Below are 19,885 nucleotides of genomic sequence, written 5' to 3'. Positions count from 1 at the left end.
TTTAAAAGTTCAATTTTCTTTTTTAATTTTGATTTGCAATATGATGTGTAACTGCACATTTTAAACTGTTGCTAGCAGATGACTCGAATGTTCGGTATGGATGATGATTTTAATGAGGATGCAATTCTAGGAAAGCTGGAGGGCATGAAAGATGTGATTGAACAAGTAAACCAGCAGTTCAAGGATCCGGTGAGATGATGTATCCAATTTCTCAAGTAGTTACTCAACTAGAAATGATACTATATATTTATAATGTTATTGATGACCAGTTCTGATAAGCACATGCAGGGTATCTTATATACTAGTACGTTTCTTTCTGTTGTATAGCCCTAAAACCATAAAGAAGATTGCAAGCAGTGAATAGGGGTTCCAAAAACTAAAATGAATGAGAAGAGAAATGGAGTTGGAAAGGATGATTGGCATGCAGTAACAACTAAAGGGGACATGTTGCCATACAGTCATAGTTGGTACAGGTTCCTTTAAGCTAGGATTTTGGAAGGCTTTTCTTGATAAATCCATGTAGTTGACTCCATCTAGTTGGTTTAAGGCTTATTTTCACTTCTTGAGAGAATGAATAAAATAAGAATAAAGAAAATACTGTTTATAAAATATAAAAAAAACAGAATGTTGGAAATATCACAAAGATATTGTGGAAATAAATTAACAGTTTACTTGAAGGAAGACTCGAGTGACAGCTGGATTGTTCTCCTAATCTTTTGGCCTGAAAAATATGAGATGAAATGATAAAGTGATAAGGTGATTTGGAGATTGGAAAACTCCAAGAATAAAGGGATAGAGCCAGCAGAATAATCCAAGATATCTCAGAATTCTTTTTCTGACGCCATCTTTAGGAGTGTTTTTTTTTGTGTGTTGTTACAGCCTTCATTGTTGTTGAACTGCTACCCTCAACTCTCTCCCTTCTTCAGTTTTCATTGTTGCATCTATTTAGCCGATATTGCCACTACCATGTCAAGTGTTATTAAACTTGCACTTAGACGCAAGGCGCACCTAGGCATACTTGTTGTGCCTGGAATGGTCCTAGGCACAAGCAAGCAAGCAAGGCGCCTGGCCCTCGTGCGCAGCCTTGGGCTTAGGCGCACCCAACTATTTTTTTAAAAATATTTTTACTTTTTTAACTTTTTCAATGTTTATTGTTGTAATATTTAATGGAACCCTAATAGAAAAAGGAAACTTTTCAAATTCCAATTCCAATTATAAGTAAATACTAATTGGAATTGATATTTTATTTATTGTTGTGATTTTTAATAAAATTCAATCCTAATAGGAGAAGAAAACTTTTTAGATTCCAATTCCAATTATAACTAAATACTAATTGGAATTGGTATTTTGTTTATTGCTGTGATTTTTAACAGAATCCAATCCTAATAGGAAAATGAAACTTTTCAGATTCCAAATCAATTATAACTAAATACTAATTGGAATTGTTATTTTATTTATTGTTGTGATTTTTAATAGAATCCAATCCTAATAGAAAAATGAAACTTTTCAAATTTCAATTCCAATTATAACTAAATACAAATTGAAATTGGTATTTACTTATTGGAATTGGTATTTTGTTTATTGTTGTGATTTTTAATAGAATCTAATCCTAATAGGAAAAGGAAACTTTTCATATTCCAATTCCAATCATAACTAAATACTAATTGGAATTGGTATTAACTTTTTATATTATAATTTTAATTATAAGTAAATACTAAATAAACAATAAATCAAAAGAGATTCTCAAACCAAAGAGATTCTCAAAAGTTTGATTTTTGATGATGAGGATGATTTTTAGATTATTTAAAATTCAAAATTAGTTAGTCTTAATTAGGATTTAAGACCTATAAATTGTTTAAGATTTAACTTAAGTTGACTTAAAGACTTTTCTTATAGATTTTTTTAACTTTTATGATGCTTATATGCCGGTTGCTAAAATATGATGGGATTTGCTTTGTTGAAATTTATAAGTATGTAACTTGTTTTAATATTTTTCGTAGTTAGTATATATTGAATTTTTTAATTTTCTTGATAACATGCTTGTGAATATATTATTAAGTGTTAGGATTTATTTTATATCTTATTTTTCAACTAGGACATATTTTTCTTTTTTTAGTTAGTATGCACCTAGTTCCACCAGACACACGCCTCAGGCTCCAACACCCTTGTGCGCCTTGGGCCTTTAATAACACGAATTTCCATTAAGGGATCAACCCACTAATTTCTCGAGTGATCTTCAGCGTATTGAACATACACCTAGCTCTCATAGTGATCTTCATCCTATCAATTCAGCTTATTGACTCCATGGAAAGAATTATCTCCAACGGTCCCAACTCTACCTATCTAAAAGGGCATGGAAAACTATCTCACCTAACTGGTAAGGGTCCTAATTCTACCGATCCAAGGTTTGGGGCATTGGATGAAGAATATGTCGTGATTATGTCATGGCTTTGGAACTCCATGTTACCAAAAATAAGTAGAAACTGCATGTTTCTATCTTCTGCTTATGACATTTGGGAGACACTCCACAAAAGCTATTCCATGAAGTAGGATGCAGTAGTTATCTATGAGTTTCGAACCAAGGCTGTTGTTATAAAGTAAGGAGGGATGACAATGATTGATTATTACAACACACTTACAAGTATTTGGTCTAAGATCGATCATTACTAGAACACATTCTGCATTTGTGGAAAGAGATTGAATCTTTGATTTTCTTATTAGTCTTAACTTAGGGTGACCAAGTAAGAGTGCAGATTTTGGGAAAGGATCCTATGCCTTCTATTGTAGAGGTATTCTCTATTGTTCGAGGGGAACAAACATGATGCTCTGCCATGCTTGATCCACCAACACCTATTGGATTTGCTACGGCAGTAAACAAGACCATTCCAGTTGCAACTAAACTAGGATCTAAGCCCAACAAAGATAGTTTATGGTGTAGCTACTGCAAGAAATCAACACACACAAAAGGAAGTTGTTTCAAACTTCATGGAAAAGAACAAGTACTCAATAGATTGGGAGGCTTTAAAGGAATTCCCAATGGCCGAGCTAATCTCACTAATCAAGACAACTCTCAGCCAAAGCAACATCCTCATCAGGAATTGATATCGAGGAAAAGATTGAACGATTAAAAGGTCTCCTTAATACACTCTCCAAGTCCTCTAGTTCTTGTTCATTTGTCCGAAATGGTAAGTGTCTTATTTCTTTCTCTTTTAATGCTTCTGGAACATCTGCACCTAACTGTTGGGTACTTGATTCGAGTGCTACTGACTATATAACCCATAAGTCTACTTCATTTATTTCCTATAAACCAAGTTTAGGGCATCACAAAATCACTATTGCCAATGGATATTCTCTTACTATTGCTGGTGAAGGCCATATTACCTTAACACCTTTTCTTCATTTAACTAATGTCCTTCATGCACCAAAACTCACTACTAATCTCATCTCTATTTCTAAACTAACCAAAGATCCAGATTGCACTATTACTTTTTCTGATAACCATTATGTATTTCAGAATCGGATATTAGGGAAGAAGATTGGAGCTACTAAAGTCGAGAATGGGTTATATCTTCTTGATGATGTGTAGGCTTTTGTTGCTTCTAAGGAATAACCTGCTGAAACACAAGCAAACTCACCTAAACGATTTGATATTGGCTTTACCATAGACATTTAGGTCATCTCAATTTTGGTTCTCTTAAAGCTCTATTTCCTTCTTTATTTCTAAATGTCTCTAGTTCTGATTTTCATTGTGAAGTGTGTGAGGTTGCTAAACACCATTGTGTATATTTTCCATCTTCATCAATAAAAAATTTAGCTCCTTTTGATTTAATTCATTTTGATGTATGCGGTCCTTCTAAAGTCTCTAATCTAAATGGCGCTAAGTTGTTCATTACTTTTATTGATGACTATACTCAGGTTATCTGGCTATTTTTGTTGAAAGAAAAATCTGAAGTTCTAAAGATCCTTCAACATTTCTTTCAAGTCATTCATACACAATTTGGGGTTCACATAAAGCGTATTTAGACATATAATGGGAAGGAATATTTTAATCATACCTTACACTGGTCCTTTCAATCCCATGGGACTCATGAGTCCTCTTGTGTTGACACTCAACAAAATGAGATTGCTGGGAGAGAACTGTCACCTTCTAAATATGACTCAAGCCATTTTCTTTGACACTCGTGTTCCATCTTATTTTTTAGGGGGAAGCAATCTTAACCACTGTACAGCTTATCAACCGAACCCCATCTGGGATCCTTAACCAACAAGGTCCCCTTTAAAAACTCTTTGTTTCCTGCCCTCACTTATTTGATTTACCTCTCAAGGTCTTTGGCTACATCACTTTTTTCCTTATCCACAAAATCAATCGCACTAAACTTGACCCTAGAGCACTTAAATGCCTATTTCTTGGTTATTCTAACACTAAAAAGGGATATAGGTGTTATCATCCCCCTTCTCAAAAGTTCTTTCTCTTTCTTGATGTCTCCTTTCATGAAGATCAACCATTTTTCCCTTTTCCCAATCTTCATCTTTAGGGGGAGCACTATTCCACTTCAAAGGATGAAGCTACTTTTCTCCTTCCTTTGCCTGCAGCAACTGACCATGATTAGCCCTTGTAGTCTTTACCTACAACCACTGGCCATGATTAGTTGCTGCAGCCTTTACCTGCGACAATTGACCATGACCAGCCTTTGCCTTTGCCTATAGCCATTGATCATGACTAGTGTATAGCCAATGATGACCACCCTTTAGTCAATGACCAGCAATTAGTTTTTCCCTATGCCAGCCTCACCATTGAAACCTCTAAATCAACAAGAGACAAGGAAGCATAAGGAGCCTACACTTGTATATTCAAGAAGACCACAGCCTAATTTGGACCAAGAGCTACTCCCCATTTCCAACCCGATGTCTAGTAATGAAATTTTGAAACCTAGTTATTCCAACTGTCAGAATCCTACTGATTTGGAGTGGCCTATTGCATTGAGGAAGGGTACTCGTAAGTGTACTCAACACCCTATTTTCAATTTGTTTCCTCTCACCGTTTATCTTTGCAACATTCAGCCTTTCTTTCAAGTCTTGACTCCAAAACAATCCTAAGGACTGTTCATGAAGCATTAAAAGATAAGAATTGGACTCTTGCTATGAGGGATGAAATGAATGCTCTAGAAAAAAAACAAGACTTGGGAGGTGGTTGATCAACCAAAAGGAAAAAGGTAGTAGGCTGTAAGTAGGTTTATACACTCAAATACAAAGTTGATGGGTCGTTGGAAAGGTATAAAGCTCGCTTAGTTGCAAAAGACTATACACAAACCTATGGGATCAACTACCAAGAAACTTTTGCACCTTTGGCTGAAATGAATACTGTTAGTATCCTATTATCTCTTGCAGCTTGTTTTGACTGGGATCTACAACAATTTGATGTTAAAAACGCCTTCTTACACGGAGATTTAAAAGAAGAGGTCTTCATGGAAGTACCACTAGGTTTTAAGAATAAATTTGGGTCAAATAAAGTGTGCAAACTGAGGAAAGCTCTCTATGGACTAAGCAGTCCCCTAGAGCATGGTTTGGCAGATTCAATGATGCTATGCTAAGGATGGGATATTGACAAAGCCAATGAGATCACGCCTTCTTCATTAAACACTCAAATGAAGGTAAACTCACTATCCTTTTAGTATATGTTGATGATATAATTGTAATTGGGAATGATGATATTAAAAAGGAAAATTGAAGATTCAGCTGGTTAAAGAGTTTGAAATTAAAGATTTGGGAAGGTTAAGATATTTCCTAGGGATTGAAGTTGCCTACTCAAAACAAGGGATATTTATTTTCCAAAGGAAATATGTTCTTGGTTTGCTCAAAGAAACAGGGAAGCTAGGATGTCGACCTTCCAATACACTAATTGAGCAAAATCACAAATTGTGAGGACAAGAAGATGGAAGTGTTGTTGATAAAGCTTAATATCAAAAACTAGTAGAAAGGTTAATTTATGTATCTCATACACGATCTGATGTTACCTAACTACTCAGTAGGGGTGGTTAGCATATTTATGCATGAACCTAGAGAAAAACGTATGCAGGCCATTCACAGAATCTTATAGTATTTGAAAGCCCACACCAGGGAGAGGGTTTTTGTTTAAAAGAGGAAATTTGACTATGAAAGCTTATACGGATGCTAATTATGCTAGATCCTTGATAAATATGAGATCTACTACAGGTTATTGTATATTTCTTGGAGGAAACATTGTTTCATGGGGGAGTAAAAAACAGCTAGTAGCATCCAGATCTAGTGTTGAGGTAGAACTAAGAGCAATGGCTCATGGAATTTGTGAGTTATTGTGGTTGAGAATCATTCTCAACGATTTGGGACTAAAAGCAACAAAATCTATTGAGGCTATATTGTGGTAAGGAGTCAATAATAAGCATAGCACACAATCCAGTGCAGCATGACCAGACTAAACATATAGAGATTGACTGACATTTCATCAAAGAGAAATTAAATTGTCTCATCACCATACCATATATATCTTTAAACAATCAATGAACAGAAGTCTTTACAAAAGGTCTTCCTATGACTAGATTTGAAGAAATTACATGCAAGATGGGAATGGAGAATATTCACTCATCAGCTTGAGGGGAGTGTTGAAAATATCACAAAAATATTATTAAAATAAAATAACAGTTTACTTGAAGGAGGACTTGAGTAGAACTGTATTGTTCTCCTAATCTGATGGCTTGAAAAATATGAGATGAAAGGATAAAGTGATAGTGATAAGATGATTTGGAGATTGGAAAACTCTAAAAATAAAGGGATAAAGGCAGCAAAATAATCCAATATATCTCAGTAGTTTTTTAAATTTTTGTTGTATTTTATCTTGAAAACATATTCAAATACATTCCTAGAATATAGGAATGTTCTCAGACCTATTACCAGTAGATGTAACCCACTAAAGTGGACCAAGACTAAATCATTTCAACCATAAACAAAATTGACCTATTACCTACTCTACAGCCCAAACGGAAATGAAATTGAAATTAAACAAAACATAAGGAGGCAATAGAAACTAAAACACATTTAATCTCTAGGGAAGTTCTCGCATAGAATTTTTCTAAATATGGTGTTGCTTTTAAGAGGGTGAGCCTTGGTAGTAGCAATAAGGTTGCTTCTTTGTGACTAGGTCACAAGTTGGAGTTGTAAAAAGCAGCCTTCTGTTAAGACCCTAGGGATAATCTTGTTCTCTATGTTCTCTCTCTCTCTCTCTCTCTCTCTCTCTCGCTCTACAATTGGAATTACTGAATTGCCAACCCTAATTCAAGGGCTTGACAATTGTGGTATCAGAGCCGAACGATCCGGTTGTGGGAAGACTTATGGAAGCCGCGCCACGACGGAAAGGATTTGGACGAAGCAGGGTGCTTTGGTGTGGGAAGGACATAACGCCCAATTGAGGAATTCAGGTGTCTAGGGATCAAGGTACAATGGCCAAGGGAACACGATTGAAGTAGTTGGAGATAAGGCTAGAATCCATGGAGTTTGGAGTGGCCCACACCCAAGAAACCCTATGACACCCAAGAAACCCTATGTCAAACGCGAAAGGACTTGGCTGAGTGGAGAGAAACCATGCAAGCGGCCATGGAGAAGCAACAAGAAGCGATGAACTAGTGCCGAGAAACGGTGGAATTGCAAGGACGAAAGATCGACAGCGTGCTAAGCAGTTGTCTTCCCTACCCTAATTCTGTTTGCCACTAGAATATCCCCCAATACAGACCTCTGACTCGATTTTGCCACACCAGGGCAATCGTTCGGGCACACAAGGGATTCTTGACGAAGTAGATCAGGTTGCAATTCTTGAAGTTCTGAGGAGGAATCAGCAACAATGGACTCAGACCCATGTTTCGATGCCAAGATTGGAGATTTCGATGTTCGAAGGAAAGAAACCACAATGGTGGGTACGAAGGTGCAGAAGATTTTTTCAATTCTACCGGATCCCCGAGGATCAAAAGATAAATTTGGCGTCGACTTATTTGAATGAAGAGGCGGATTCTTGGTATCAAGGATGGGTCCAAGATGAAGGAATGCATGGAAGCTGGGTAGAATTTGTTGATGGGTTATGTGATTGCTTCAAGGAGAAAAACACGGCCGATGTAGTCAAAGAATTCAAGAAGTTAAAACAAGAAGGGACTGTGGTTGAGTACTAAGCTCGATTTGAGGAGTTGAGATTTATGGTGAGTACGGTACAACCAGGACTCACCGAGCAATATTTGGTATCGGTCTTTATTAGCGGATTGAGAGAAGAATTGCGGCCAATGGTGAAGATGATGACCCCTATGTCCATGAAACAAGTTGCGGAAAAGGCTAGAGGCCATCTTCAAGAAACACAAGGTTCCCTATAAACCAATTATATTGGCAGGATAGTATGGAGGGGGAAACGCAAGACCCTTGCTCACATGGCATAATCAACCAGCTCTCAAGGCACCAAGGAGTAACAATGGAAGTAAGGGGAATTTGATAGAGCAGCGAAGGCAGCTGGGGTTGTGCTTCAAATGCAAAGACAAATATGGCCCTGGTCACCCGTGCAAAAGGTAATTGATGAATATGGAGGGAGTTGATGGGGAAAAGACAGAAGAAGAAGAAGAAGAAGCAGCGACTGGTAAAGAAGGGTTGCTGCAAGAAGAAGAAGAAATGCAAAGAGAGGAAGGATGGGAGATTTTCTTCCATGCACTGAAAGGAAGCCCCATGGGACAGATTATAAAAGTGAGAGGCCAGGTGGTAAATGAAGGTTAATGGTGCTTATCGACAATGGAAGCACCCACAGCTTCCTTAGTGAAGCCACAAGCCTCAAGTGTCCCATGACAGCCACAAACCCCTTGTCGGTAACTGTAGCCAACAGGAGTAGAATGTATAACCACTATATATGTATAGTATTTACATGGATCATGCATGGTCAGGAATTTGCAGCTGATTTGCGAATTTTAGAACTGGGTGGATGTGATATAGTGCTTGCCATAGACTGGATGAGGACTTTGAGTCCTCTGACTTTTGACTTCAACAAGTTAGAAGTCACAGTGGTAATCAAAGGGAAGAAGCTAACTTTGTTGGGCAGCTTGGAGCAAGGAGAGTGTAAGCTAATTGGAGGGAAAAGACTGCAAAAGATGATGTTGAAGAAGGGAGGGCAAAGAGCCCAACTCTATTCTATACAAGCTGTGGAAATGGAAAGTGACAGCCAATCTAGGGCTGAACTTCAACCTACTGTTGCTAGCATTGATTCCCAACTTGCAAATAAGGTATGTTTTTGAAATGACTTGCATTCACTTTTGGTAGAATTTAAGGATCTATTTGCGGAACCTAATTCTTTACCACCCCAAAGACCCTTGGACCACTCAATTCAACTTAAACCAAACTCAGAACCTATCAATGTTAAAGCCTATAGATACCTTCATGCTCAGAAAATAGAGATTGAGAAGCGAGTTGAAACAATGCTAGACTCAACCATCACTCAGCCCAGCCAAAGCCCCTATGCATCCCCAGTCTTCCTTGTTAAGAAAAATGATGGAACTTGGAGGTTTTGCGTAGATTACCAACAGCTTAATTCCAACACTATAAAAAATAAGTTTCCTATACCCTTTTGACTAATGCACTTGCCACCTTCCAAGCTTTGATGAACCAAATTTTCCTACCCTACTTGAGGAAGTTCATCCTCGTTTTCTTTAATGACATCCTCGTTTACAGTCCCACTCTTGAACACTGCCTCACACATCTCCGCACAACATTTGAGATCCTTAAGTCTCACCAATTGTATGTTAAGCTTTCAAAATGTACCTTTGATGCGAAGGAGGTGGAGTATTTGGACATTATTTGTGGAGAAGGGGTACAAACTGATCCAAAGAAAGTGGAAGTGATGTTGGAGTGGCCTAGGCCTAAAAATGTGAAGGAGTTGAGGAGTTTCTTGGGATTAATTGGTTATTACCGGAAATTTGTTCAACACTATGGCATGATTAGCAAACCTCTCACTTAGTTGCTAAAGAAGGAAGGATTTTAGTGGAATTTGAAGGCAGAAGTAGCATTCTTAGCCCTTAAGAAATCCATGTCTATGGCCTCAGTGTTAGCTCTTTTGAATTTTTCTAAACCCTTTACAATTGAGACAGATGCGTGTGAAACCGATATTGGAGCTGTGTTGGTACAAGAAGGGCAACCATTGGCTTTTATAAGCCAAGCCTTGTCTCAAAGACACTTGAGGCTAAGTGTTTATGACAAGGAATTGTTGGCAATGCTCAAGGAAATTGATAAGTGGCGTCATTATTTGGAAAGCCAACAATTTGTGATTCGCATAGACCATGAGAGCTTGTAATTTCTAAAACCAACAAAGGCTGCATGCCCAATTACAGAGGAAAGGTGTTTCCAAACTCATGGGGCTGGATTATACTATTCAGTACCGGTGAGGTAAGGAAAACGTAGTGGCTGACGCATTGTCAAGAAGAAACGAAACTACAGCCTACCAAGCTATTACAACTATAGTGCCAAAGTGGATGATTGAGTTAAAAGCTAGCTATGGGCAATCTAAGTGGCTTCAGGGTATTATGGCACAGCTAGCAGTGCAACCTACTGCAATGGAAAATTATACATTGTCCAATGGGCTAGTCCGGTACAAGGGCAGATTGGTAGTAGGAGATGACAGTGCCTTAAAGAATAAAATATTGCGGGCCTTTCACTGTTCTCCTTTGGGTGGTCACTCAAGAATACGAGTTACTTATCAAAAGGTCAAACAATTATTCTTTTGGCCTAAGCAAAAGGCAGATGTGGTGAAATTTGTGATGTCGTGTGTAGTATGCCAACAATGTAAGCATGAACATGTGGCTTACCCTGGATTGTTGTAACCTCTAGCAATGCCTCAACAAGCATGGGAGGGGCTTTCCATGGACTTTGTGGAGGGTCTACCACGGTCGAAAGGCAAATATGTAATTATGGTGGTGGTAGATCGTTTGACAAAATTTGGGCACTTCATTAGTCTTTCTCATCCATATACTGCACAGGAAGTAGCGCAAACATTTTTGGATAGGGTGGCCAGCATACATGGTGCTCCGAAAACTATTGTCTTGGATAGAGACAAGGTATTCACAAGTTCGTTTTGGCAAGAGTTGTTCCAGAAGTTGGGAGTAGGCCTATGTTTGTCCATTGCCTATCACCCTCAAACGGATGGCCAAATGGAAAGGGTCAACTAGTGGTTTATATGCTTCACTAACCCTAAGAGTTGGAATAGGTGGTTTCTGTTAACACAATGGTGGTACAATACCAGCTACCATAGTGTTGTTCGGAGGAGTCCTTTTGAAGCCATGTTTAGGTATAAGCCCACTTTGCTGCCCGCCATTTCAGAGTCTTCCCCTACTATGATTGAAGTGGAGCATTATTTCTAACAGAGGCAGCAATTGTTAAAAGTGTTAAAAAGGGAATTGGCTATTGCCTGCAACTGAATGAAGCAAATAGCAAATAGGAGACGGAGTGACAGGACCTTTGAGATAGGTGATATGGTTTACCTCAAGGTTAAGAGGTTCCTACAACAGCCCTATACTTCCTTACCAGCTTTTAAGTTGAGTCCAAAGTATTTTGAACCCTACCCTATTGTGGCCAAGGTGGGGCCAGTAGCATATCGGTTGCAATTACCAAAAGGGGTGACTAGCCATCCGATGTTCCATGTTTCATTGTTAAAAGAGAGCTACAAACCCTGTTGATCCTACTCGAACAGACTTACCACCAAATGCGGAAGAGGTAATTGAACCCCACGCTATTGTGGAGAAAAGAGTGTTGCACCAAAGGAAGCTACCTCTAACTCGAGTATTGGTCCAATGGTCTCATCTTCATCCGGACCACACTACTTGGGAATACCTCCCAAATCTTTTGAAGCAATTTCCCCGAGCTGTGGGACTTCTCTAAATTCTTGAGGACAAGAATTATTTCAAGGGGTGGGGATTGTTATGACCCTAGGGATAATCTTGTAATTACTTACCTCTTATAGACTGTTGGGGAGGTTAGGAGGTTAAAAGGTGGGAAGGACAGTTGTAATAGCTAGAGTAGGTTAAGCAGTTAGAAGAAATCGTTGTATGGATAGAGGTCCTCTTAATAAGAGACTTATGACACTCAGGAGGATTTTACCGATTGATTGAATGAATAAACTTCCTCCCTTTTGATCTCTATGTTCTCTCTATTCTCTCTAATATCTCTTTCTTTCTCTCTCTTTGTCTCTCTCTTGTTCTACAATCGGAATTACCGAATTGCTGGCCCTAATTCAAGGGCTTGACACCTTCTTGCAAAACAAAAGTAAGACTGCAGACAATCCCCTCAACTTCACAAGGTGGGAGTCCCGTTTCACTGTAGACACTCTTTTGGTTGTTGGCTCTAGGCTCTAGGTTGGGTTCTTGTATTCACAAGTCCATGTATGCTTCATGCAGGGTATGTTACTATCCGCTTTCATGTTTTTCAGACATAAAAATAGAGAATGTTTAACTTGAAAATTCAACAGCTTTGAACCAAAAATGTAGAGAAAAGGGAGCATGGAAGAAATTAAAATTTTGGAGGAAAATCCTGTGACATGATTTTGACTGTAGCTTCACAATTTTAGAAGGTTTTAAGTGTTGTTATTTGCTCAATACTTATCTTTAATTTGTTCAATTCTAATTGATTTCTATGAATGACTTCCAACAAAGCATTAATACATCAATTTGTCAAACACCAAGGGACTATTTAGTTGTAGAAAATGATTTCCAGTTTTCTATCTCCGATTTTTATAAAATCTCTACTTTCCATTTTCTGTAGAAAATTTAGAAAATGTGTTCCAAAGTTAGAAATATGGAAAGTAATTCCAATCTAGAAAATTAGATCATGTTCGAGAAAAAAATATGTTTTAATTTATTTTGTGTAACTTGGTTAGAGAAAGAGATGAAGATGATTTGTGGAAAGTGTTTGGAAAAGCACATTTTCCAAATCTCCAAATTGAGGAGGAAAACTTACAAAACTCATTTTAGTAGTTTTCCAAGTTTAGTTCAATTTTGGAAAACCGCATTTTCCAAATCTCAGTTTTCTATTTTTGATCATTTTTGTATTTGAACAAGTTTTCTATTTTTCCATCTTGTATAATGTAATTTTCTGGAAAACTGGGACCGTTTTCCATAGCTAAGAGCTTGTTCTCTGTCATTTTTGGATCGTTTTTTGTTTTCAATTTTTCAAAATACAGAAAACATGTTCTCTTTGTTATTTTAAAAAACAAAAAAAAAAAAATTGTAAAGTAAATGGAAAACAGCGAAAAACTCTTTTTGGTTGTTTTCAGCCAAAACACGGTAAAAATTGAAAACGCGGAAAATGTAGGCATTTTCCTTCTCATGCACTCCCTCTTCCTTCTTTCTTCCAAGCTCCACTCTCTTTTACAACAAGCAACCCAGATCTTCCACCGCCACTGCCATTGCCCTCCACGCCAAAATCCGCCACCGCCATTGCCCTCCACACCAAGATCCGCCACCGCCACCACCCTCCACCAACATCACCGCCATTGCCATCGCCACCGCTAGTGCCCTCCACGCCCAAATCCGCCTCCGCCACCACCGCCACTGCCATCGCCTACCAGTGCCCTCCACGCCCAATCTGCCACCACAGCCGCTGCCATCACCTGCCACTGCCCTCCACGCCCAGATCCGCCATCGCCACAGCCATCACTACCACTGCCATCACCCGTCACCGCCCTCCATGCCCAGATCTGCCATCACCATTGCCACCGCCGGTCGTTTCTTCAGTCCTTTGTCATTTCTTCCTTTATCTTTTCCCATTTCTTCTACCTCCATGCCCAAAATATGTATTATGGTTTTTGTTATTAATGTTTCTTTTCAATGATATTTTTAAAATTTTGGATAAATTTTTTATTTTTCTATTTTATGATTTATAATTTTTTTTAATATTTATGTTGTGGGTAATCTAAATTTCAAAATTAATGTCAAATTTTAATTTGTAAGTAAAAATAATTTTATTATAAAATTATTAGTTGAGTCAAATTAAAAATGACTTTAAAAATACTTTGTAATTTTAATACATTATTATATATGATTAAATCATCAGTTATTTTTGGTATTATATTTTAAATTCTTTAAATTAAACTTATAATTTATTAATAAATATTTATAATTTACTTTGAATCAAATTTATTAAATAAAATATCATAAAATAATTTTTCTCAAAATCTCAAAGTGAACGCCTTTTCCAATTTTCAGTTTTGAGAAACATTTTTTCAGAATGACAAAAAGAACGCGTTTTCAATGATCCCAATACAGACACTCAAAATACAAAACTGAAAATGAATTCAAAAGTCAAAACTGAAACACGAAGAGAATATCATGTAAATATTCTCACATGCCACTCCATGGGTCAATTCTAGCAAAACTCCTACCCTTGATGGGCCTGCTTTTTGGAAGTCATAATAGATAGAATATGGCTGCTCTTACAAACCCCTATAGGCACTTGTACTTTCAGGAGACTAATTTTGGCAGAGGGAAACCCATCATTTGAGGTCTGTTTTGGATATTATTGTGTACTGAAACTTTATCACACAGATTTACATTCCATTCTTTTCTTAATTAATAGTAATGTTGTAGGTAAATATTCAATTTGACCATCCTCTACAATAAAATGCTTATTTCTTAAAATTCCCCGGTTTCCTGTGGACAGGACTTGACGACCTTTGTTTGTGTTTGCATTCCGGAATTCCTCTCTCTCTATGAAACAGAGAGACTGGTGCAGGAACTCACAAAATTTGAGATAGATACTCACAACATCATCATTAACCAAGTACTTCATGAAGATGATGAAGGTATACTTTTCCCAAACACAAATACTAAATTTGATATTGTTTGTCCAAAAGGAAGTTAACTATTAATTGGCCTTTTTCTTATGATAGCTGTCCAGTCTAAGTTGCTCAAAGCTAGAATGCGGATGCAACAGAAGTACCTTGATCAGTTTTACATGCTATATGATGATTTTAACATTACTAAGCTACCATTGCTTCCAGACGAGGTAAAAATACAAATATGAGATTGCTTGTTATACCTGTTGACTTAGTTTGGGCGTGTTGCTTCCTATAATTCCATTTGTTAATTTAGTGATCTTTAATTTTTCATGGACACTGAGTATTATGAATTTGTTAGAAGTTGCTTATAGTACTGTGAATAAATTACTCTCTTAGGAATGTACAGCCTATAGATAAGGATCAAAATCAGGTTTCCAGATCTGTTGTGCTTGACAGTCTTAGGAATCTTCTTTCTCCTCAGCTCCTTGGTTGAAAATGCGGATTTTGTAGGTTTGTGGCATTGAAGCGCTGAAAGCATTTTCTCAACATTTTCTGATGCCATATCAACCTTCCGTCAGTAAAGGCACGGTGGAAGAGCTGGAGAGGCGAGTATCGGTACTGAGGACCCAATTGAATGAGGCTGAAGAAGAGCTGGACAGACTAAGAAAAGGAAAGGAAAAGGCCTGAGCCTGATAGAGCAGGAAGAAAGAGGTTTGATCAAGCTACTCTAAAGAGCAAATGTGGATTATTTTTAACCTTAGCATGTGTCATTTTCATAGCCAAATATTCCTTTTCACGAACAGGTGGCATGTTTCATTCTCAGTGGACAGAGCAGAAAATTCGATTATTCGGTCAACTAATTCTATCGGGCCAACCATAATCACATTCCTGAAAGATTTTTCTTCTTTCCTTTTTTTTTTTTTTTTTTTGGATGAATGTGGTAATTTTTATAATAACCACAAATGTTTTATATTTATCAGCTATCTGATAAATATTATCTAATGACCTTGTAAGTACAGTTTATTTCAGATTCTTTAATTATGAGCAATTGCATTCTTGGAAATTCAGCTGAAATAACCATTTCATTCATTTTAACTCTAAACTCAAATATGGAGTTACGTAGGGGTATTAGTATACCTGGATGACCAATAAAATTAAAGACAAGCGCGACCCAATCCACTAAACTATCAGGATTTGGCGGAGGGAGGATCGTCTTTATATGTAATTTCAGAGTTTGTGATGTAATTCAAACTTGAAACTTGTGACTTTCTAATAAGAACCATAGCTTGTCTATTAGTATCTTCTCTCAAACTGAAGGGATTGTAAGAGGTAGGGATTGAATGGAATCAAATTAAAGTGTAGAATTGATAGCAAATAAAATTGATAATTGAGTCATAGTTTAGTGATTTTTGGATAATTTGATTTTAAATAAATTATAAATTATAATAATCTTATAATAATAATGATTATGGAAGTATAGTTCAGGCAATGAATTCTGATGGACGAGAGAGGCTTGATCCTTGAACATGGGTTAATAGCCATTGTCTTGTTTGTAGGGGTTGGCAATTATAAAACCTAAGCCCAGACCCAGTTTTTGAATCCATTCAATAAATTTAAAGGTAAATTATATAAAACTCCCTAACATTTTTTATTGTACCAAAATGCCTCCTTACACATTCTATTTCTTGCAATTAGCAAGCAACCGTGTTAATGAAACTGTCAGTTAATTGGGTGGCACATGCTCCTCACGTGCTGCTAAATCACCCCCAAAATCAACCTCAATCAACCCCCAAATCCTTAATTTCACCCCAAATCAAACCTTGGCCGCTGATGCCAAGCTTCGTTGCCGCCGCCGGCTACGCTTCTCCTCCTCACGGTTGCTCGCTACTCTTCTCCTCGCGACCGCCGGCCACGGTTCTTCTTCTTAGCCCACTGGTATGTTCAATCAAACCCCCCCCCCACACACGCGCAAACGCCTCTCCCTCTCTCTCTCTGTTCTGCAAAACCCAAACCCACCCACACACGCACGCACTCAAGAAAGGTAAATTACTAAAAAGAACCAAAATTTGACAAGTTTTATATTTATTTAGATAATTTATCATAGTGTCGTATATTTAATGTAGAATTAAAAATATACATATGAAATTGATAAATTTGAAATTTTGTCATAGAATTGATATAAACTTGTGAAAGTTTTGTTTTCTTTAAAGTAATTTATCCATAAAAACAACAAAAAACCAAGAACAGCTACGGCTACTGGTAACAAGTACTAGGCAACTCCAGGATTGTGCAATGATGAGTAGATGGCAAAACAAATTGTGGCAAAGCAGGTCACATGCCTGCTAGATATGCAGCATCAAACCGGATGGGTCAATAAAATATCCATCAAGAAGCTAAGAGCACATTCATATTCAAGAAGACAATAAATATCACTTTCAGTAGGGATAAAAAGGAGCTGAAAATTCTATATCATACCTTTGGAAGATCAAAGGGTGGGTTCTATAGAAAACCGACCACAAGATATGTACGAGACTTGGCTAATGCTGCACCAAAGATGTTAATTGAGAAACAACATTCACATCATATTGCAATGCCAAAGGAGACAGCCAGATTGCGATGCCAAAGGAGACAGCCAGATTTCCACATTATACATGCCTCCACAGTGCCGCTTACCTCGTCCATTTGGAAATTCAAACCAACACACGTGAAAATAAATACATTATCCCATAAATTTGCACAGGTAGTGAGTGACATGATATGTATCGAAGTTGGGAAATGATCACAAGACTGTACAAGCATGATGCAAATTCAAAATAACCCAAAACCGTACTGCTCTCCTGACTTTGCACGCATTATTTTCCTTGGTAGCTTTATGGAATATGGACCTTTAGTGTTGAGCAGAAATTGGATCTAAATCGTTGATTATATGGTCAGGTTCTCCTGAATGGCAAGAAACGACCCAACTATGCGCCCACCGACATCTGGGAAATCTTCACATCCAGGGAGGGACTTCACCCTGCCCTGTCGATCAACTTCAACTGGATACTTCAGGAGGTGTGCTTTCATCTCTGTTACCTCATCAGCTGCAAATTGTTCCCAGTTCCTCTCACCAAATGATCTAAACTGTCTCACACATTCAATACTCTCGGGCTTTGTAAAGCAGTCCTCAACAATTCCAAGATGCTCGGCCCACAATGACATTCTGTATCCATAAATCTGGAAAGGAAATATAACCACATGAACAAGAGTAACCGCAATTCAATAAGAAGCAACTATAATTCTAATATTTACCCTACAGGCAAGACGGTAGCCGCTAGGCATGTTATCCTGGCAATAATTCAATAAGAACCACAAGACCATCATCCACAACCAAACCCCACCTAGCAAAACCAAATAAATGAACGAGAGGAACACATACTGCTAAAATGAAACACATTTCTCCCTATGTCATGTCTATGGAAAAAGTCTATGCGATTCAAGAATTTAGGATTGAGAGATTGATGTTGATTTGACAGATAAAATTAACAAAATGATGGACCAAGTAGAGTAATGCTTTAGGTATATCAATTGACCAAGGCAATAAGATTCAAAGAGAACTGCAATATGCAAGGTCAGTCATGATTTGTGGTATAAATCTTGGGCAATTAACAAGAATGTTATCAAAATGGATGTAACTAAGACAAGGATGCCAAAATGGATGTTTGGTAAACTATGAGAGAAAGGTTTAGAAACCAACAAATCCATGAGGTGAGACACAGGTAGCAACACAGAAGAAAAAATCAGCTAAAATCTGCTGAGATAGTTTTGGCATTAGTATAGCAAACACTGAAAAGCACCTCGGATAGAAAAGGGGGCACTATTCACATTGGGTTTAATGCTAGAAAAAAGGATACAATCAATAGAGAAAGAAGATCCATGTCACTGATACTAAGTAGTTGGGAAAACACTTAGTTTAGTTGTAACATACAATCAATACAAGATTTTCTCATGGTAAGTAAAAGAACTGATTATTTGAGTTTTCATTAGTTTCTATTAATCCTTTCTTTCTGTAAGAGACTAGTTTGTTTTTCCTGACAGTATTAATGCACAACATTGAGTTGTTTCATTTCAATGAACAGCAAATCCTCAATAAACATGAAAAGACAAAACTTGTGTTTCACTAAGGCTACCTGTCCCCGTGGATTAGATAGTTTCTTTGCCCAAGTATGTTGAGGTTGGTAAGCACCCATTGCAATCTCTGTGTCCCTGGTGCCCTCCATTGAACGTTGATTGATGTTCGCAGACCCCATTATGATATACTCATCATCCACTATCATGCCTTTTGAATGAACATATATCATGAATCTTCGACTTTTCTGGCTCAATGCCTAAAGAATAAAATGAAGATTATTTATACATGTGTCTGGAAAAGAATGAAATTACCAGAAACTACAGAACCAAGGTTAGGCAACTACCAAATTACGGAACTAAAAAATAGTCAACAATTTAGAAAACTGCCATAAACTAACTGAACCTACCAAATTACGGCATCACTTAGAAAAAGGAACCATTTTTATGAGGGGGAAGGCAGAAAAAGCAACTATGAATAGAAAAGGAGAAAAATAATGTATTTATCATAAAGGACAACAAGCAAGTGAGTTGGTGAATAGGTACATTGAAACAGGTGATAATGATCATTGGACAAACAAAGTATAAATTTAATACAAAAGAGAGAGACCTGAGGAGTGTTTGTTGCACTGGAAATTTCTGTGTTTGAACTCTTACTATTCTCAACTTCACGGTTGCCAAGACAGAAGAAGTTCAAATAATCTTGTGGTGTGAACGCATTCTCAAGCCCAACCTCCACTAAGGCCTTGTAAATAGTCGCATACATCATTTGCATTGTTTTATGCTGTATAATCAATTAGAATGATAACTCATCAAAAAACTCTGGTCCTTTTTGAAATGTTAAACTGCTCAGCAAATTAGTAGAACTTCAAAATTGCTCATGGAAAATGAATTGAGAGACAATATGAAAATAGAAACTGCTCCAACAGCAATTGAAACTCATCTATCACTGAGGCTGCTTCC

General features: G+C 37.4%; 2 protein-coding genes across 2 annotated transcripts in view; one reads left to right on the top strand and one right to left on the bottom strand.

Annotated features, from left to right (window-relative positions):
- LOC127801758 (ATPase GET3A) overlaps window positions 1-15,856 on the top strand; it is a 34,097-nt gene extending 18,241 nt beyond the window's left edge. The window contains exons 4-8 of the mRNA XM_052337145.1: window positions 79-189; window positions 14,698-14,839; window positions 14,927-15,042; window positions 15,326-15,526; window positions 15,619-15,856. Coding sequence (XP_052193105.1) covers window positions 79-189; window positions 14,698-14,839; window positions 14,927-15,042; window positions 15,326-15,502 — 546 coding nt within the window. The 3' untranslated portion in view covers window positions 15,503-15,526; window positions 15,619-15,856. The remainder of the gene's footprint in view (window positions 1-78; window positions 190-14,697; window positions 14,840-14,926; window positions 15,043-15,325; window positions 15,527-15,618) is intronic.
- Window positions 15,857-17,376: 1,520 nt separating this feature from the next.
- The window catches only part of LOC127801518 (phospholipase D beta 2-like), a 33,823-nt gene continuing 31,314 nt past the window's right edge, over window positions 17,377-19,885 (bottom strand). The window contains exons 9-11 of the mRNA XM_052336731.1: window positions 19,533-19,706; window positions 18,985-19,182; window positions 17,377-18,031 (exon numbers count right to left, since the gene is read on the bottom strand). Coding sequence (XP_052192691.1) covers window positions 17,738-18,031; window positions 18,985-19,182; window positions 19,533-19,706 — 666 coding nt within the window. The 3' untranslated portion in view covers window positions 17,377-17,737. The remainder of the gene's footprint in view (window positions 18,032-18,984; window positions 19,183-19,532; window positions 19,707-19,885) is intronic.

Source organism: Diospyros lotus, chromosome 5, assembly GCF_014633365.1.
Source record: "Diospyros lotus cultivar Yz01 chromosome 5, ASM1463336v1, whole genome shotgun sequence".
Classification (NCBI taxonomy): domain Eukaryota; kingdom Viridiplantae; phylum Streptophyta; class Magnoliopsida; order Ericales; family Ebenaceae; genus Diospyros; species Diospyros lotus.
This window is presented reverse-complemented; position numbering and strand designations above follow the sequence as displayed.